This window comes from Pan paniscus, chromosome 3, assembly GCF_029289425.2.
Source record: "Pan paniscus chromosome 3, NHGRI_mPanPan1-v2.0_pri, whole genome shotgun sequence".
Classification (NCBI taxonomy): Eukaryota; Metazoa; Chordata; class Mammalia; order Primates; family Hominidae; genus Pan; species Pan paniscus.
This window is the reverse complement of record NC_073252.2, coordinates 97,717,853-97,736,642: the sequence shown is the minus strand read 5'-3', so window position 1 is coordinate 97,736,642 and position 18,790 is coordinate 97,717,853. Positions and strand designations below refer to the sequence as shown.

The 18,790-nt window shown below is 43.2% G+C and overlaps 1 protein-coding gene across 1 annotated transcript; it reads left to right on the top strand.

Annotated features, from left to right (window-relative positions):
- The first annotated feature begins 309 nt into the window (after positions 1 to 309).
- On the top strand, positions 310 to 18,507 carry C3H4orf54 (chromosome 3 C4orf54 homolog). Its single transcript, XM_008955437.6, has 2 exons — positions 310 to 5,805; positions 13,841 to 18,507. The coding sequence occupies exon 1, from the start codon at positions 397 to 399 to the stop codon at positions 5,767 to 5,769; it is 5,373 nt and encodes a 1,790-aa protein (XP_008953685.5). The 5' UTR covers positions 310 to 396; the 3' UTR covers positions 5,770 to 5,805; positions 13,841 to 18,507.
- Positions 18,508 to 18,790: the final 283 nt, after the last annotated feature.

Below are 18,790 nucleotides of genomic sequence, written 5' to 3'. Positions count from 1 at the left end.
AGGCTACCATATGTACCAGGGAGACTTTGAAATATTTCCAGAGTGTCCTTAATTCATGCGAAATGTGTGAAAAATTTGAATTTTATTTAAGAACAAGTGGGGGGAACCATTTAATCAAAAACTTGAGAGTGAAAGATGGCTGTGAGGAAAGAATAATTTCATACTTGCTAGACATCGCTATAATAGATTACATAGAACATTTGGCTGATTTGAATTAGAATCCACATGCCTCCTCCACCCCCAACCTTCTCTTTTCATCTCATTAGAGCCTCTTCTTTCTACCCTGAAGTGTGGTTTCGATATGACTACGGAATGGACACTAAAAATATTTCTGGAATGACGTGACCCTCTCTCGCCCCATCCAGGAAAGGGACAAGGCTTCACAAGAAACAGCACATGCTTTCCTTTCATTTCTGGAAGTCCCGGGGTCAACCTACAGATGCTGCTTCTTCCGTGGCCGATGGCATTCAGACTCCTCGCTGCTGCCGACGGTGCCAGGCAAACAACTGGACAGGACAGCTCAGCTACAGAACACTGGCCACAGTCTCGGCCAGAGCAGCAGCCCCCCAGCCACAGACCACCTCCACCGCCTCATCCAGGAGCCTTCCCACCTCCCTCAGGCTTGCTGCGGCCCCGCCACAGGGGCTGAAGAACTGGGAGGTGGTGGCAGCAGTGCCTACAGCCTTGGGGCCAGTCCAGATACGTGGGACCCTGCTTCGGGCAACTCTGCAGCCCCTCCGGGGCCAGAGACGGACCCAAGACTTCCCCAGCGATCACCATTGTCTCTTCCTGTCGCTGAAACCTGGGCAAGGGCTCATAATGGAAGCTGCCCCTCCTGAGCTGAATTCGAAAGCAAGACAGGCGGAGGTGGGGGACGGGGTGAGCAGTGCTCAAGACAGCCAGGAGCTCAAGCAGCAGCTGTGGCCACTTCCCAAGCCTTCAGCCTCCTCCCAGCGAGAAGCGAAATATGTGGTCATGTGTGCTTCAGCTGAAGTCCAGAGGGAGAGTCCCCGGACCATGAAACTTACCCTGGGGCACTGCCCTGGGGGTCAGAGGGCCTCTAGGAGCCCAAAGCAGAAAGCCCAAGATGAACCCAGCAGCAAGACTCCAAGCCCCAAGAACAATCCTGCCTCCTCCCCACTCTCTAGATCCCAGCACTCTGCCTCTGAAGAGGGTGGCAACTTCTCATCTTCCTCATCCTCCTCCCCGATGAACAAAGCAGAAGAGGATGGCCTTTCCAAAATGGAGGACTCCACCACATCCACAGGCGCTCTGGCCACCTCCTCTTCATCCTTAGGCTTCGAGAGTGAGAGTGGTGAAAGTGAAGGTTGCCAGGCCGTGGGAGGAGAAGGAGAGAAAATATCAGGAGGAGGGGGAGGAGGAAAAGGAGGAGGGGGAGGAGGGGCAGGAGATGGAACAGAGTGCAGGGACATTATTGCCAAGTCCCAGGGCAGCAGGGACCCCCTCAAAGTCGAAGAGGCTCACTACATCACCACCCATGAGATCCAGCTGAGTGAGGTGGAACAGGACATGGATTTCGACGTGGGACTGGCCTCCCGCTGGGATTTCGAGGACAACAACGTGATCTACTCGTTCGTGGATTATGCTTCCTTTGGTGGCAGCGACGAGACCCCAGGGGACATCACCAGTCTGACCGAAGAGGACGACGACAACAGCTGCTACCTCAGCACCACTCCCAGCACCACCACCACCCGGACGCCCAGCCCTACAAGCAGCGACCTGGCCCGCCCCAATGCAGGCCACAGTGGCCGCGACACCAGCAGCACCGAAGTGGGCAGTGGCCCCTCTGACAGTGGCCCCACTCCCCCACCCACTGGGCCTGGCACTGCCCCCCTGACTGAGCCCTTGCCTGAGACCCCGGAGGCAGCTTCAGGGGCAGCAGCCGCCGCCGCAAGCAGCTGTGGGAGTGCAGCAAGCCAGATCCTCCTATCAATCAAACCGGCTTCCCGGGCTATAAATGAGCCTAGCAACGTGCGTGCAAAGCAAAACATTATTTATGCTGCCAAGCATGAAGGCGACATGAGCCTCCGCGTCTCTACAGCTGCTGAACACAATTCAAGTTCGCTGAAGCAAAACCCAGCTGCAGCAGTGGCTCAGGACCATGCAAAGAAATTCATTGCTGTACCTGCTCGCCTGGAAACCAGGTGCGGGGCCATCCGGGCGAAGGAGCTGGTGGACTACTCCAGCGGAGCCTCCAGTGCCGTGAGCGAACTGGACGATGCGGACAAAGAGGTGCGTAACCTGACCTCCCGGGCCTTCCGGAGCCTGGCTTACCCCTACTTTGAGGCTCTGAACATCAGCTCCCGGGAGTCCTCCACCACGCTCTCCGAAGTGGGCTTTGGGCGCTGGTCAACTTTCCTGGACTTAAAATGTGGGGGTGTTGGGGCCAGGGTGGAGCAGAGCCTCCTCAGGAGCAGCGCGGCCTCTGTGGCTGCAGGTCTGAGGAAGGGCAGTGGGGCCCGGGCCACTGCCGACCAGCTCTACATCCAGTCCAAGAAGTCTCAGACCAAGGCCTTGGAGTTCGTGGTCAGCAAAGTCGAGGGGGAAATCAAACATGTGGAGACGCCCCTGTGTTTCCAGAAGCAGGTCCAGACGGGCTCCCGCGTCGTCACCCTTTTGGAGCCCCTGAATGTACGCAGTGAGAGCAAAGCCAGCTCGGCCCCTGGGCCCGGCAGGGCCACCAAAGGCCCCGGCAAGGGTCCCGGGTCGGCATACACGGACGACGGCTCCGAGACCTCCGAGGGCAGCAAGCCCACCTCCCGCGCCGATGGCCCCCAGAAGTCCAAGTTCGCCTCCAGTCTGCTCAAAAATGTCATTTCCAAGACGATGCAGCGGGAACACGAGTTCAAAATGGAGAGGGGAGAAGTCACGGATACATCCCAGCACCTCTCAGGCACCTCCAAGGAGACGGAGGGCGCCCGCGGGAGCGAGAGGCAGCGAGAGAGGGGCCTGCAGAGGCAGAGCTCTCGTCACTCCGAGGCCGGCTCCGAGTACACAGTGGTCAGCATGTCCGACGCGGGCGGGGAGGGGTCCGTGGCGGGCTCCAAATCCCCAGTCTTCAAAGCCAGTACTCCTCGCGAGCGCAACGCAGGCCCTGGCCGGAATTTCGCCGATGGACACACAGAAGTGTGTGAAATTAAAAAGAGTGCCTCAGAGACCGTCAAGGGCATCTTCCTCCGTAGTCAGAACAGTGCGTTCCGGTCATGGAAGGAGAAAGAGGCCGAGAAGAGGGAGGAACAAGCCCCCATAGGGAAGCTGAAGCTGCCCAAAGGAGGCGACTGGCGGGCTGATCTCGGGGAGATTTCTGCCAGCAAGAACACCATCATGTCTCGCCTCTTTGTCCCCAACATCCAGCAGACACCCAAGGACAAGCAGCCGAGGAAGCAGGCCACCAAGTACCCTGCTGCTCAGGCCACCTCCACAGCGGTGATCAGACCCAAGGCTCCCGAAATCAAGATCCGGCTGGGGAGTGTGCAGCAGCCGAGCTCAGACTTCAACATTGCCAAGTTGCTCACGCCCAAGCTGGCCGGTGGCAGCGCCTCTAACCTGTTCAAGACCATCGAGGACAACAGCAGGGCACAGCAGAAACTCTTCCGCGGGGACAACCTAGAAAAAGTGCCCCATTTCCAGGTGAGAGACATCAGAGACAAGTCCAAGGCTCAAGGCGCCCTCCACCAGGTGAGAGATGTCAGGAAACTAATTAAAGGGTCAGGGGATAGTAGTGACAAGGGCAGTGTTACCCCAGAGCAGGGGCTGACTGGACCCAAACCCAGGCAGCTGTCTGCAGCAGCTGGCGGATCTGGATCCCTGTCCCCCATGGTGATTACATGCCAGGCTGTAGTGAACCAGAGGGAAGACAGCATGGACCGAGAGCCCAGGGAAAGCATGGGCAAAGGGGGCGGCAGCAGAGTCTTGAATTCTTCCTCCCCAGAAGGGACAGTCTTGGTTCACAGGGCATCTGGCAGGCTGCCTGTGGCTACCATTGCCCCCAATAAGCCCGAGCAGGGCTCATACCTGCCTGTGCTCAAGATTGTCTCCAAGGCTTCCACCCAGAAGACCCCAGAGAAGCTCAAGGAGGAGGAGGTCAAGGAGGAAGGGAAAGCCACGAAGCCAGCCCGGAATGCCCTGGAGAAGCTGACTGCTGCCGTGAGGTCCATGGAAGAGCTGTACAGCTTCAACAGGAACGAGTGGAAGCGCAAAAGCGACCCCTTGCCTATGATGATGGACAGCCACGTGCTGTCGCTCATTGCCAGTGAGGAGAGGGAAGGGGTAGTGGTTGCTGATGGAGACCACGACAAGCTGTCCAAACGGCTGGGTGAGGTGGAAGAGCGGGGCACAGGAAACAAAGCTGGTGTGGTCCTGCGAGGGGCCCCCATAGAACGTCTGCAGCGGAGAAACTCCAACCCCAGCGCTGAGAGTGTGTCTGCCAGGGCAGCGGCCTTTGAGAACCTGGCCAGGGAAAGACCCCGATCTCTCTATATTCCCCCAGTCCACAAGGATGTAGAGAGAACCCAACCCCTGCAGCCCCTCCCACCACTCCCCAGCAACCGGAACGTGTTCACAGTGAGTGCCAGCAGCATCCAGAAAACTGGGGGTGTCGCTGGCAAGTTCCCACAAGGGCCTTCTCCGGAGAGTCCTTCAGCAGCTAAGGGCATCAAGTCGCAGGGACTCCGGTCCCTCAAGATCTCTCCAGCCACCCGGGCACCTCCTGATGAGGTGACCAACAGGAAAAGTGGCAGCAATTTGGAGAAGAGCAACAGTGACTGTGAGAATTACCTGACCATCCCTCTTAAAGGAAGCTCTGCTGCAGGGGAGCTTCTTAGCAGGCCTGGGGCTTCCAGGGAGGGGCCCCCCAACTCCTCAGCTGCCACTCTCTGTAGTTTACCCCCGCTGAGTGCCCGCAGTCAGGTCCCCAGTAGCTCCAAAGGCTCTCAGGTTAGTGGAACCAGCCGACCAGCTTGGCGTACCAAACCTGACAACGCCAGGGAGACAGTAGCTGCCCCCCCAGGGCCACAGAGCCCCGAGCATCCCCCCACCACCATCTACCACCAGCCGCCGCTGCCCTTCACCCTACAGGGGGCCCAGCCTCAGGTCCTCTGCTTCTCCCCACCCAGCATGCCTGCCCCAGCACCTGCAGCCTCAGCTCCCGTCCCCACAGACCCCTTCCAGCAGGCACAGCCTCAACAGACCCAGCGTAAGATGCTCCTGGATGTGACAACAGGCCAGTACTATCTGGTGGACACACCAGTACAGCCCATGACCCGGAGACTGTTTGACCCTGAGACAGGGCAGTATGTGGATGTGCCCATGACCTCCCAGCAGCAGGCTGTGGCTCCCATGTCCATCTCTGTGCCTCCCTTGGCCCTGAGTCCTGGGGCTTATGGACCCACCTACATGATTTACCCTGGGTTTCTGCCTACCGTGCTGCCCACCAATGCTCTGCAGCCCACACCAATTTCTCGCGCTCCAAGAGGCAGTGAGCTCTCCCCAATGGTGGCAGAACCTTCCAGCAAAGAGGCAGCTGCAACGTTCACCGAGGCCCCATACTTCATGGCTTCTGGTCAGTCTCCGGCCTCCTCAACCTCCTCAGCCCCAGCAGCCACATCCCAGCTCCTAGGGGCCAAGGCCTTTGCCCAGCTGCATGGCAAGCCTGTCATCAGCATTACTTCGCAGCCCCTGGGGCCACGGATCATTGCTCCCCCTTCCTTTGATGGCACCACCATGAGCTTTGTGGTAGAACACAGATGATGAGCAGCCACCAGGAAGCGGAATGAAAAACTGCTGGTAAGTGAATTTCACTTTGATAATCAGGTTTAAGAGAGTAAGAACAATATTTTTTTGTTTGTGTTTGAAGTGAGAGATTTACAATAAAGGAGGCTGTCTCTAGAAATGGATGTTTTGAGAGAATAGAACAAAACTGCATCCAATTTACAAAGGGGATAATTTTGCCAGGATTCCCCCTCTCTCTAGGCTTCAGTCCCCAAGGTCGGCCTTTGCCCTTTGACCTTTTCAGATTGCCTGAGTGTTTTTTCCCACCTGAGAGTAGAAGGGAAGTGAACCTTGGGTCTGTTCCTTCAGTCTGTGGTGAACGTTGTCAGGGCAAAGAAATGAAAACCCAGCTTGGATTTTGTGGAGTGAGCCTTACTCTGTTCATGACAGTCCCAGGGACAGGAGGCACTGAACATCCCAGGAGGTCATTGGAAACCCCTTCAATCTGTTTGCTCCCCAGAAGTATGGAGAAGCAAAGACAGATGTTTTCTTGTAGGAACATTTTCTAAAATCTGCAGAAAAGCTTCTTTCTCCTCTGTATCTTCCTTTTGAAATTGCTTATACAAAGCGACTGTATTTTTTAAGCTCTTGTTTTTCAGTTTTCAGATAATCAGAACATGTTCTCAGGATGAGTTCAAGGTCTCTGATGTGTCTTACACACACACACACACACACACACACACTTTGTTCTCTATGGGGGAGGGAGGATTCTGGAGCTGCAGTTACTCCTTGCTTGAATGGACTTGCTGTGTTTAATCCAGTCCTGTCCAAACTGAACACATTATGCTTTGCTGCTAATCCCCACAAGACTGTTATTTTCATGTCTGCATTCTTTCTTCAGAAAAGAATCAACTTCCACACCTACCCCTAGGTAAAGGAAATCAGGGTAAATAGATTCCTGACAACTAAGTTAATCCAAATGTCCAAACAGGAATCCCTGGAAATACAGTACATGGAACTTGATAGGAAGAGTGAGCTTTACTTGTTCAAACCGGGACACTTCAGGTCAAACACATGACAGGGCAAAGACACCTTCAGATAGGAGCGTAAAGGTGTCAGAACTGTGTGGGGACAAACTTGCCCCTTACACTCCTGTTCTCTTCAGATTGGGAAAGGGTGATATTATAAAAGCTTCTAGGACTTTCAGTCTTTGGTAAGATCATATTCTGAACCAAAAAAAAAGAAAAAAGAAAAAAAAAAGAGATGGAAAGAAGAGAAATCCTATTTATGCTTCTATAATAAAAAATATGTTATTTCTCTCTTCTCTGTTATAACTGAAAAGGAACAGGAATATTGTTGCTTTGTGCAATGAAAGAGCCTTCATTCGGGAGTTAGCCTCACTGGATTTTGGAGTCACACAGCTTCTCACCAGCTGTGTGATGTTGGGCCTGACAAACTTTTTAGCATTCATGTGTCATCTCTAGTAGGGACAATAAATAATATCTAACCCTAAACATGTGTCTAAATATCAGATGATATAACAATGTATTGCAAGCTAAAAATTTTGTTCAAATTAAGAGATTGTTACTGAATATTATTACACTTATTGGACTGTAAGACAATATTAGACACTTTAAAAAACCCTTAAATCTTTCTCTAAGAATTCACTTGAAAGCACAAGCCTCATTTTAGCTGCAATCTAGAAATACATTATTTAAATTCTTCTTCTGGGATAGTCTGCAACAGACACTGTGTGATGATAACAGATGAAGAGGGGAGGGAGAAAATTAAAGACAAATAAGTCATCTTTTGTTTAGTGTAGAAAATTAAAAAAAAATTCAATATGCATGGGTAGGAGACTCAGAATTAGAGAATTAGTTTCGCAGAAGGAAAAGAGTAGCCTATAGGCAAAAGTGTTTTAATCGCTTAGACAGGTGGTGTGTTTACCTAGGGCTATTTTGGACCAACTAATGCTATGAGGCCTTTGTGCAAGCTGTGGAGGTGCAGAAGCAAGGGGAAGGGAGGACAGGGAAGAGAGAAGGGAGGATCGGGCACACACTTGCACAGTATCCTCTTAAGCAGCTGCCTTTGGCCTTTCCCCTGTCTGTTGAGTCTAGAGAGATTAGACTTGGAGTTTTTTCCAGTAGACACAGATATACATTAGAGTTTTTAGCGTTTGGGACTTGAATAGTGATATTTGAAAATTTTTTCCTTTTTGAAAGCACGACCTTTATTTTAGTAAATAAAGCCCTAAAGATAGACAGAAAGGCCAAATCTGGCTGGCAACTAAAGATTAGCTTTTTGTATGCAGGTAAAAGTTGACTTAGCCAAATTGAAATAATGAATTAAAAATTTTTCAAAACTCACCTTTGTGAACATTCAATACCACCCTCCAAAGAAAAGCCAGATGGATTTTTTTTAAGTGTGTAATTCTTTTCCTTGTGTAAAAAAGTTGTAAGTACCATTCAGATATTTCAAGATGGTCAGTGTGAGAAATCTTGAAAGGGATTTCAGGTCAAAATTTCCCTTAAAAACCAGACTTATTGCAGATATTTGTTTTGAGGTAGGGTAGGTTTATGTCCCCTTTTCAAATGAGAATTTGTGTAAATGATTTTATCTGACCACAGTATTTCACAGAGAAGAAAACTGGGACTTAGAAAGAAATGGTTTTACTGAGGTCCCCAGAGAATGAGAGAACCAGGACCTTTAGAACCAGCTCTTAACTCCTGGGCCACACCTTGCTCCCTGCAGACCACTCTGTGTTCCTTGGTGTGATGCATGGAGCAAAAAAGGGACAGTAAAGGAGGTGGTAATGAGCTCTGAACTGGCAGCAAGGACACCTGGGATCTGCTCTGTGGTGGCATTTGGCCATTAACCATCTGTGTTTCCATTTGCCTCTCTGGACATTTGTAAAATGAATGTTTCAACAAAATGCACTAATTCAACAAGCATGAATTACATGCCTACATTCTACGAGCCACCGTGTACTCCCTGTTGGGGCCGTAAACCCACATACGGATAACACAAATTAGGGGCCTACACTCCAGCAGGAGTGTAGACTTGTACACACAAAACTGCAAAACAAGTGTTCAAGAACTGTCATAACCTTTAAGATTCATTCCAGTTCAAATAATAAGTATTTCATCATCTATTTTTAGCACCACATTGCAATAGGGAGCTTCACTTTTGTTCCTTCCTGTATATATTTGGACATAAACAGCTGCTGTTATCTTTTTCTGATTATTCTCTTATAAAAAATATTATTATTAAAAAAAAATTATAGGTGGGGTTTTCTCACTTCTCTTCATCCTGTGGTCAATATCCCAGTTATTCTCAGATTTTGCCATGCCACAACCCATCTAAAAAGATAATATTATTCACTTTATTATTATTTAGTGAATCTCACATTGTGATTAAGGCACAAGGCTGTGTACCACCTGGGACCCAACTGCCCAGATGGCTACAGCAGTAATCCAATTGCAACACACCAGTGTACTAGGCACAGCAGTTGCAAAACTTCACCACTTTCTTTTTTGTTGTTGTTAGGCCTTTTTGTCTGCCTATTTTGGTTTTTAATGTTCCCTCTTCACATGATCTTTGACAACTTTTTAGTGAGAATTTTTTTTTAGATTTCTGTTATTTGAGGAACATGGCTATATTTTTCCCTTCCTGACATGCTCTCCTGCCCATCCACTTAGATGCTGTATTTTTGTTTTAAGATTTTAATTGGGACTTGATGCTAAATACCATTTACAAGGGCATAAAGATAAAATAAATATGTAATATTAACAAAAGAAAACTTTCATTGGCACAAGTAGTGGATATCAGCCTAAGAGAATTGCAATTATTTTGTTTCATTTGTATGTTCTTTTTTTTTTTTTTTTTTTTTTTTTTTTTTTACTGTAAGCCTTTGTTTCTTCATTTCTCCCTGTGTTTCATGTTGCTCCTGCATTGTTGGTCTTTCTTTTCTATTTAGTCCCTCAGAGTTATTTCTACCCCCTGTATAGGGCCCCATGCATCAGCAACTAAAGTAGCAAGAGCAAGGGCTGGATTCAGGGAGAGCTGTTTTATTATTCTAATGGGTCCCTAGACTGGGTCCTTAGATCATCAAACCCAGTCTCTTTGTATTGAAATTCCAAGAGGAAATTGGCACTCAGAGAGGTTAAGTGACCCTTCCTTAGTCACAGAACTGGGACTCAAAACCTAAATATTCCATGCCAGAGTCTTTTTCTTTTTTAGAGATGGGGTCACTACATTGCCCAGGCTGGAGTTCAGTGGTGCACAGGCGCCTTCTTCTTCTCGTCCATTTCTCCTTTTCCTTTTCTCCCTAAGGCCACTTTTCTTTGATGGAGTTACTTCCTGGTGTCTGTCCCACTAGTCTCTCTTTTTTCCATTGCCATTTGCTTGAGAATTTATTTTCTGTCCTTTGCTTTTTTTTTTTTTTTTTTTTGCAACTTGTTCCTTATTGCGGTTTCTCATTTTCCATTCACTTCAACTTGATTTAGTTCAACATTCCACCACCTTGCTTCTTCCCTTCTCCTCACTTCTTTTGTAGTTTTTTTTTTTTATTATTATCATAGATTAGACAGCTTAAAGGGTAGGACTGGGTGAGTCCTCCAGCTCCCTCACCTGAATGTTCTTGAAGCGTTGTACTTGAAGCCCACGCAAGTCATCTGAAGGACAGGAAATTTGCTGCTCCGGTGCATGCAGGCCAGGTAGCTAATCTGCAGGCTATAACCTAGATGTTTTATTTTCACTTCATTCCATAGTTACCTTCATGAATTGATTAGTTTATTTCTATTTTCCCCACTAACTTGGTAGTGACTTCCTCTCCCAATTATTGTAAATAGCTTCTGTTTTATTTTATCTTCTTAATGTATTTGTTTGTTTTTGCCTTTTCTTTTCTCCCTTTCCCTTTAATTGCATTGTGGCTTTCCTCTAGCTTACTATTTTGTACCTTTCTTCACGATTCCATTACCTTTATATTTTCTTTTTTAACTTATCTAAAATTAATAAGAAATTAAAAGTAAAAGCTAGTATGTATTAATCATTTAGTATATACCAAGACTTAACATCATTGAATTATTAACACAGGTAGGTACTATTTTTAATCTCTGTTTGACAAATTAAACATTAACTTATCCCAGATCAACACCTATTGAAATCCAGGCACTTGGAGCTCCGTGGCCCGTGCTCTTATAGATTACCCCCTTGCTCATTTATTTGTCTTATTCTCTGCTTGCTGGTCTCAGTTCTTTGTTGTAAATTGTCCCTCTTCCCTTATTTGTTCTTTGTGTCAGGACTTTCGCACTACCTAACTTCTCCAAAATTTTTCAGCCATTGCATTTTTCCTCTCGGCCACATCAGTACGCTAAAGGGTTAATTATATGAAACATTAAAGTCCTTGTGGATGGTGGAAAAGAACACAGTTGGAATTGACTGGCTGCCCTGCTGCTAATTTTCCAAATTTCTGTTTCATTCAGAGGAAATAGAATCTTCTGGCCATTTTACTGCCGCGGAGGGTGTGTGTGTGTGTGTGTGTGTGTGTGTGTGTATGTGTGTGTGTGTGTTGTGGCTTGGGGGAAAGGGCAGGGAAAGGGAATAAGGTAAGAAACTGACCCTGAATCTGTCAGTGTTAAGCATATACTAAAACTCTGTGTGTTTTTCATTTGATTAAAAAACTAGCTGTCCTTAGAACATTATATGCCCCAAAAAGAAACCTGAGACGGCTTAAGGACTCCTAGGAGCTGTGGCTCCCAGAGGTGGGAGAATTTTTGTTTATGTAAAGCAGAAGAATGTGGGCTGTAAAGGTAAGGGTGAAATCTTCTTGGATGCCAGTGGATTAAAGCATTTTAGTTGAAGGGAAGCTGTGTGGCTTTTACTAAATCACAAGTACATGTGCCTTGAAGTCAGGCAACCCCAACTCAGATTCTAATACTGTTACTTACTAGTCTAAGTAACTAGTCTTACTTACTAGTCACAGTGTAGTCCAGGCAAGTGACTTGTTGTCACTGAGCCTCATTTTCCTCATCTGTAAAATGGGGTACATTTCAGGAGAGTAGTGAAGACTGAATTATAAAACCATGACAGAAGACATAGCACATAGTACATTGCTCGTAGTAAGTGTTCAAGCTCCCTTGAAACTAGATCCTCATAAATGCCTCAGAATCCCCTTATCTTCTCAGGGCCCCTCACCAGAGCGGAAAATCAGCCCTTATCAATGCAGACTCCCAGGGTAAGCATCATGGACCTGTGCCCAGGATTGCTCTGTATTTCCCCAAACCGGAGGCAGTGCCCACAGCTCTGCAGTCCTCTTTGAACTAGCTGGCTGATCTCTCAGGGCAGGCCAGTTGGCTGTGTGTCAGGGTACTCTAGTATCCCCCAAGGCCTTCCAGAATGTTATACAACTCTGAGCATAGCTTGCCAGCTGTGTGCGGTGATTTTCCCCTCTGTCTGGGCACAGGCCGGCGTGGAGAAAGGGAAAATCTGACCCAGCATCCCTGTTGAACTCTGTCATGTGTTCTGGTCCTAAAACCGTGGGAAGTCATCCAGTTAAACTCCCTGGTGACACAGTGTAGTCATCCCTTCATCTTTACTGACTTCTTCGTGATCCATTCTACTGCAGTAAATATTTGTGAGGCCTCTAACAGGTTAGCTATATTGGTGATTTTTATTACTTTTTCTTTAATAGGAATTGGGAGCAACTTTACTACTTTTCAATTTCAAACCAAATTCCTCTGAAATTAATGTAAGCAGAAGCGATATTCTGTGACTATCCAAAAAGGCAATATCTACACTATCAATCCCTAAATATGATCCTAGCAGATTGTATAACCAGATTTCTCCTTCATTTCTCAGACTATTACCGTCCTATAGTGCAATCTCTCTCGACTGTTTCTTTCTTTTCTCTCTGTCTCCCCTCAATGTCTTCTCACTGCTCAAGGAGTCTTTGCAAATCTTGCCTAGTGATAGGACTCAGTCAGAGTTGTTATCAAATCCTTGTATCCACATTGAAATTATTCTTCTCAGTCCCATATTTTCTTTTCTCCCTCTTGTAATTAAATTTTCTTTTCGTATTGCTGCTTTTATGTCCTAAGGTAGAAAAACTTACATTTAGCATATGAGAGGTCTCCAAATTCACAATGGTCCCTTTCATCTTGCAGGTCATTCCTCAATATAAAGTACAACACAATAAAATAAACATGGAGTGTATACATATAAGCTTAAAAATTATTCTTATAGACTTCTTTTTTAAAACACATATTTAAACAGGTTTGTTTCTAGATGACAGAATTAAAATGTCCCTTGCCTTGCTACTCTGAGTGCATATAATTGGCTAGATAGCTGTTATTTGATACTTCTTGGAGGTTATTTTTCACATGAGCCTTCTTAATCCCTAACAAATATTACCTGTAGGCCACTCTATTTCTGTTTTCATAATATTATATTCAAATATCAACTCCCAAATGTTAAAAAAAACTTACTTAGGCAAAGTTCTGGTAGATATACTAGAACTTATATGGAGATAGAGAGAGAAGGCTAACCTTCAGCAAGCTTTTGAACATGTCAATGCTGTTCTAGAATGGATTTAACTAAGTTAGGTTCTAACCAGTACATCTTATTTTGAACAAAATGTACTATGTGAATTTCCACATAATTTAAGTACTGGTCATTTGCTTTACAAGAATTCTCAGCATGGAGTTTACTCATTTAATAAGATTGATAACTAAATTTCAAATATTTCCATTTAGCTTAAATATTTCTGCATGCTAATATTAGAAACATATCTATTATAATATTTTATCTTTGCTATGAATGATTTCAATGAAACGGAACATTTAACTTTAAAGTCATTTTTGAAGAGTTGATTAGATTTGATTCAAATTCCACTTGGGGCAATTTCTTGAAGTTGGCATAATGTTTAGTAAGTTCATAAACACATTTGCCAAGCACATTTTAAAATGTTAACTTCATTATTAGCATTGAAATTAGTCAAACAGTTAAATAAAATGTATTTTAATATTTTTCTTGTTTGTAAAAGTGAAATTTGCTTTTAGAACTAAAAATCTTTTCCTTGACTATGTTTTTTCTTAATTTTTTTATTTTATAGGAGCAAGACAAAAAGATGGACTATTCTTCTTTAATCTGGAATTTGCATTGTAATATCACTAAGAATTATTTCATCTGAAAAACTTCTTCCACATGTGTTATTCTTAATTTTTGCTTCTTATAAGCTAAGTGTGTAAGTTTCTATATTTTTCTGAACAATCCTCTTAAGGCAGTTTTTATTTTAATTTTATTAAGTTGATTGAATGGTTGCATTTTTTCCCTTTATGACTATTTCTTTTTATACTTCAACACAGGATATAAGCTTTCTATTCACCTCCTTCCCCCCTGTACTTGTGACTAGACAAACAATTCCTTTGTTCCCATTGTTCAGTCAAAACATACCACAGAATGGGATTGATTCTGTTGTAAACCAAGCTAGTAAATGAGTAATTTGGATCACGAATCTCCTTATAGTTTCTTGGAATATATCAAGACTAGCTGGCTGAGTTGTAATACGTATTTAAGTTTTCACTATGATGGTCTGCTCTTTGAATCATATATCAGCCAAACCTACCCATTCTCTTGGTTATGCTCTATATGTTCTTTTATTAGGTTTGGCATGATTTCAAATGTGATTGTGAAAAATGGTGGTTGTAATGTTTGTGCTTTATTTTATTTTTCCCATTTGTACAATGCCACAACACTATTTGTTGCCTTAAAATAGAATGGCTTGAAATACTGGAAAGCCAATGATTGCATCTAAAATTAAGTACTTAGTCTCAGAAAGGTATAAAATATCTATTTTCCTTTAAGAATCCAATTATTTTTGTGGGTGCATAACATTTTTCTTTTCTTCAATAATTCCCTCCATAGTTGCATACTCGTGTCTCTCATGGATTGTTTAGAGTCTAAAGAGTGACCCATTTGGGGCAGTAGAGTAGAATATGGCACTAATTCAGTGGCTCTGATTCACTCCAGCCCTAGCCTCGCTATCCCAATAACAGTAACCTAGAGTTACAGCACTTGCTCCTTATGAGGATGAGGCAGGTTTGAAGAGATGTCAAGAATCCAAATCACAGAATCTTTTATCGACATTTAGTACTGTCTCAGTTGTAACCCAATTCTGAAGGCTATTTGAGTGAGTGTTCACAGGGAGTCTTGAAGACTGGAAGACTTGATTGAACAGATAAATATTTAGCTTGTCATAATAAGTGTATCGATATATACTTGGCAAATGTTACATTGAAATATTACTTAATTACTTTTTAAAGGAATAATTTGAAGGTTTTCCCAGGATTTTTTTTTAAGAATCTCCTTTTATTTACCAATTTGTTTAAAGATAAAGCATTCTGGTAATTTTTTAAACACCCTAATATTATTTTAAACCTCAGCAATATTTGATTTCTGCTTAAATTTTCTTCATAAGCCACAGAATTTTATGCTACTCATGACAAAAAGTGTGAGTAAAAAACTAGGAGACTGAGTTTTGTATGATTTATATAATCTTTTTACTTTGTAGTTATGCTTCCCATCTCAGACTCTTAAAAAAAACTTAATTTCACTTTCAGGGCCTTCCTTTAAGGGATCTTACTCTGAAAAAAAGTTCTCTTGGGTATAGGGAAAGGTTTGAGGCGGGAATAGTCAGCTCTGATCACAATTCAATTGCTTGTTGTGCTGATGAGCTATGAAATGAAGCTATAGACTTTATGAGACATGAAATATGAAACATAGTCTCTGTGTATAAAAAAGATGCCCTTGTGCCAAATTCAAGAAAAAGATATTTCTTTATCATAGAGGTCTTCTTACCCAGGCACATCAATCAATTCCCCCCAGAACTTAAGTAAGTTTTCTCCACTGGGGAACAAATCTTATGGCATCAGAGCTTCCTCGTTTTCAGGAGAGATTGGCTGGGTATAAGGTAACTTAATATTGACCCAAGAAAGTAGAATCCCTTTCAGAAATCTTACACTTATTTTACTGAAAGCAGCACCAAGAAACCTCCAGTATTTGAATACACCTGGTGAAACCTATATAGGATTTGGGTGGATAGTACCAAAATTGTTAAGACTGGTTTAAAGTGAAATGCGACTTTCAGGAAAAACCAGTGGCCATGTTGAGTAGTGACTGGTCACCAACTCTTCCAAAAGAGAGACAACTCCTTCTCTAGAAAATGTGGTAGAGTTGAGGGCTTGGGACCCCTAATCTATGTATCAGTGTTTCTCACCAGCAGATTTGAGTTTTAAATTCTCACACTGAGGTAAATTAGGACACAAACTAAGGAAAGAAAGAAAAAGCTTTTCATTTGTTTGTTCTATACAAGAGGCTTCACCTTTTAGGAAGTTGCCAAGGACACAGTGATGTCCAAGTGGCTAAAAACGCAACTTTTAAATAATGTTCTATTAATATCATGTCATCTATCGATAATTTTATGGTTCTCTATTTCACCAAATCATACAAAGCTGCTAGGCCATTCACTACCTCCAGTGATAGGGAAAAAATATTTTCACGGGCATGAGGTAAATCTCAATCTTGATTTTTATTGTTTTGTCATTTCTTGAGGTTGCATGAATATTTGAATGAAGTGATATACCCTTCCTTTTATAGCTCAAGGGGAATCAAACAAGAGCCTATGAAGCCTTCTGACCCATAAAACTATTACCCTAATAATGTCCCTTTAGTTACTGAACTTCCCTTTTATTTTTTATTACTATAAAACCATTAGTAAAACATTTCCTAAATAGTGCCTTGAACTTGAATCTAATCAGAATTGCAGAGTCTGGCTTTTATAATATCCTCTTAGGGTTATATGTGTGGCTTAGTTTTCCAGAAGATCCACTTTTTACTTGTTGATAAAATGGTCATATTTGAAATATGTCCCATTTCAATCATTTCTGGAAAACTGAACACATGTGTAACCGTATAAAAATTTAATTCACCAGAATGTATGTTTTTAAAAAGTACTCAATGAAGTTGCCCTCAGGATTAAGTGAAGGCCCAGATATGTAGGTAATGACATAGCAGAGAGGCTCTCTATATGTCCATTTATCAGGGAGTAAATAAGCTAAAGCAAATCATACTTTATATCTTTATAACAAATCTCAACTATTGACATGCATTTCTAATACATCCTTATGTCACTGGAAATATCTGGTGATATAAATTCCTTTTTCTTATTTTCAAATTTGACATTATCATCCTTGCCTCTTAAAAAGATACATTTTAATTGTTTTCATACTTCATAGAAATCAAAGTCTGTGTTTGCTACAAATTGAATGCTCACGTTACCTGAAATAATACTTTGGACTGCAGGACAGGACAGTATTGATTCCTAAGTAGATTGACTATAATCTCATGATAAGTATGTATATGTGCATGGGAAAACAACATTCAATAATAGTCTTTGTGTTTAAAACTATCATGGTATACATTTTCTTATGTGGTGCTTGAGGAGTTTCATTCTACAGTTTACAAGGTGTAGGTTTGCACCCCAAATTCTCAGGGTATGCTATTTCACCCAAATACTTGAAAGAAAAAGGTGCCCTGTATTTTATCAGTACTGTAGAGGGGGAAATTTTTTGTGTAAGTTTGTTTGATAAAACTGCTTATAAAAATCAAATTCACAAAATATGTTAGGCTTTCACATAATTTCTAAGGAGATATATGTAGAAATAAGATATATATTATCAAGAGACTGCTTATATATTCTTAACTAGCTTCTGGGTCCTAAGTAGACCTCACAGGTGCATAAAATCATTAATAAAGCATGTAGCACTTGCTAATTGGTGCCTTAAGCTTGAATCTAATCAGAATTGCAGACTCCGGTCCTCTGGGAAAAAAACATGTCCGTCTGTGGCACGTGTGAGTACTAGGCCCAGGGGAAGAGTCTGAAAATTGAATTCTTTTGTGTGTCCTGTGTCTCAGAAGAGAACTGAATGTTCAGAGCAGCGTTTGTAAGCTATTAACATTCAGTATTTCGTGTTGTAACTAGAACACATTATTAGATTTATTCCTGTTTAATTCATAATGGTGCAGAATAAAACACACACATCTGATTTGATTTCTTTTTCTTTTTTTAAGTTTCATAATTGCTTTTTATGGCTAGTGTTAATGGCAAAAAGTCCTTCCCAGGGCTCCCTGAATAACCTACCATACCTGTATCCATAGCAGGTGATGCTTTTTTTAATCCCCACTTTGAAGACGTGTGTTTCTGTATTTACACATAAATCATACTATTGTATAGTAAAGACAGCAGTGGTTGAAAAGAATGTGAACACTGTAGAAGTTATGTTGGAAAAAAGGAGAGTAAATTGTGTGATTAATGGGGAAGGATATTGGATAATGTTATACCCCGGACTATGAAAAAAGCTGGTGGTAAATGGGAAGAATGTGAAATTTTAAACTGCTCTCAACGTAGGAATCTTGGTGGAAAAGTTCCTACCTGAGGTCTGATATGATTCAATTATAGAATGCAATGAGCTTGGCCAAGGGGACTTTGAATCCAGCCAAGGGAACTTTGAATCTCGACAGCTCTGAGAATCACATTTTCAGTGCATTGAATATGGAGTAAACTATTTAGACAAGGATTCTGTGAGACTAGGCTACTTACCTTTAATTGCCAGCATTTGTAAATGATTGTGCAATCTTGTGTAATGGTCTTTTATTTTGACTGTTTTGGAAAAAAAATGTTTTATTGTTTTTTTTTCCCAGTAAAAATTACTTCAAAGAAAACGTACATTGTTTGTCTTTACTTTAACTCAAAAAACAAGCTATGGATAGTTTTATTTTCTTCTACTTTAAATCCTTCATTTAATTAAAATACTCTATTAGTATTTCACATCCAGGTACTATTAATTTTCTATTGCTGTGGTAACAAATGACCACAAATTTAGTGGCTTAAGACAACACAAATTTATGATCTTACAGCTCTGGAGGTCAGAAGTCTGGTATTGATTTTTGTCTGTACCCAGAGTATTTTACTTCCTGTACCTAGAGTATTTTGGCCAACCTAAGG

Coding starts and splice junctions, on each gene's coding strand:
- C3H4orf54 (XM_008955437.6), top strand. CDS start 397: ATGCTTTCCTTTCATTTCTGGAAGTCCCGGGGTCAACCTACAGATGCT.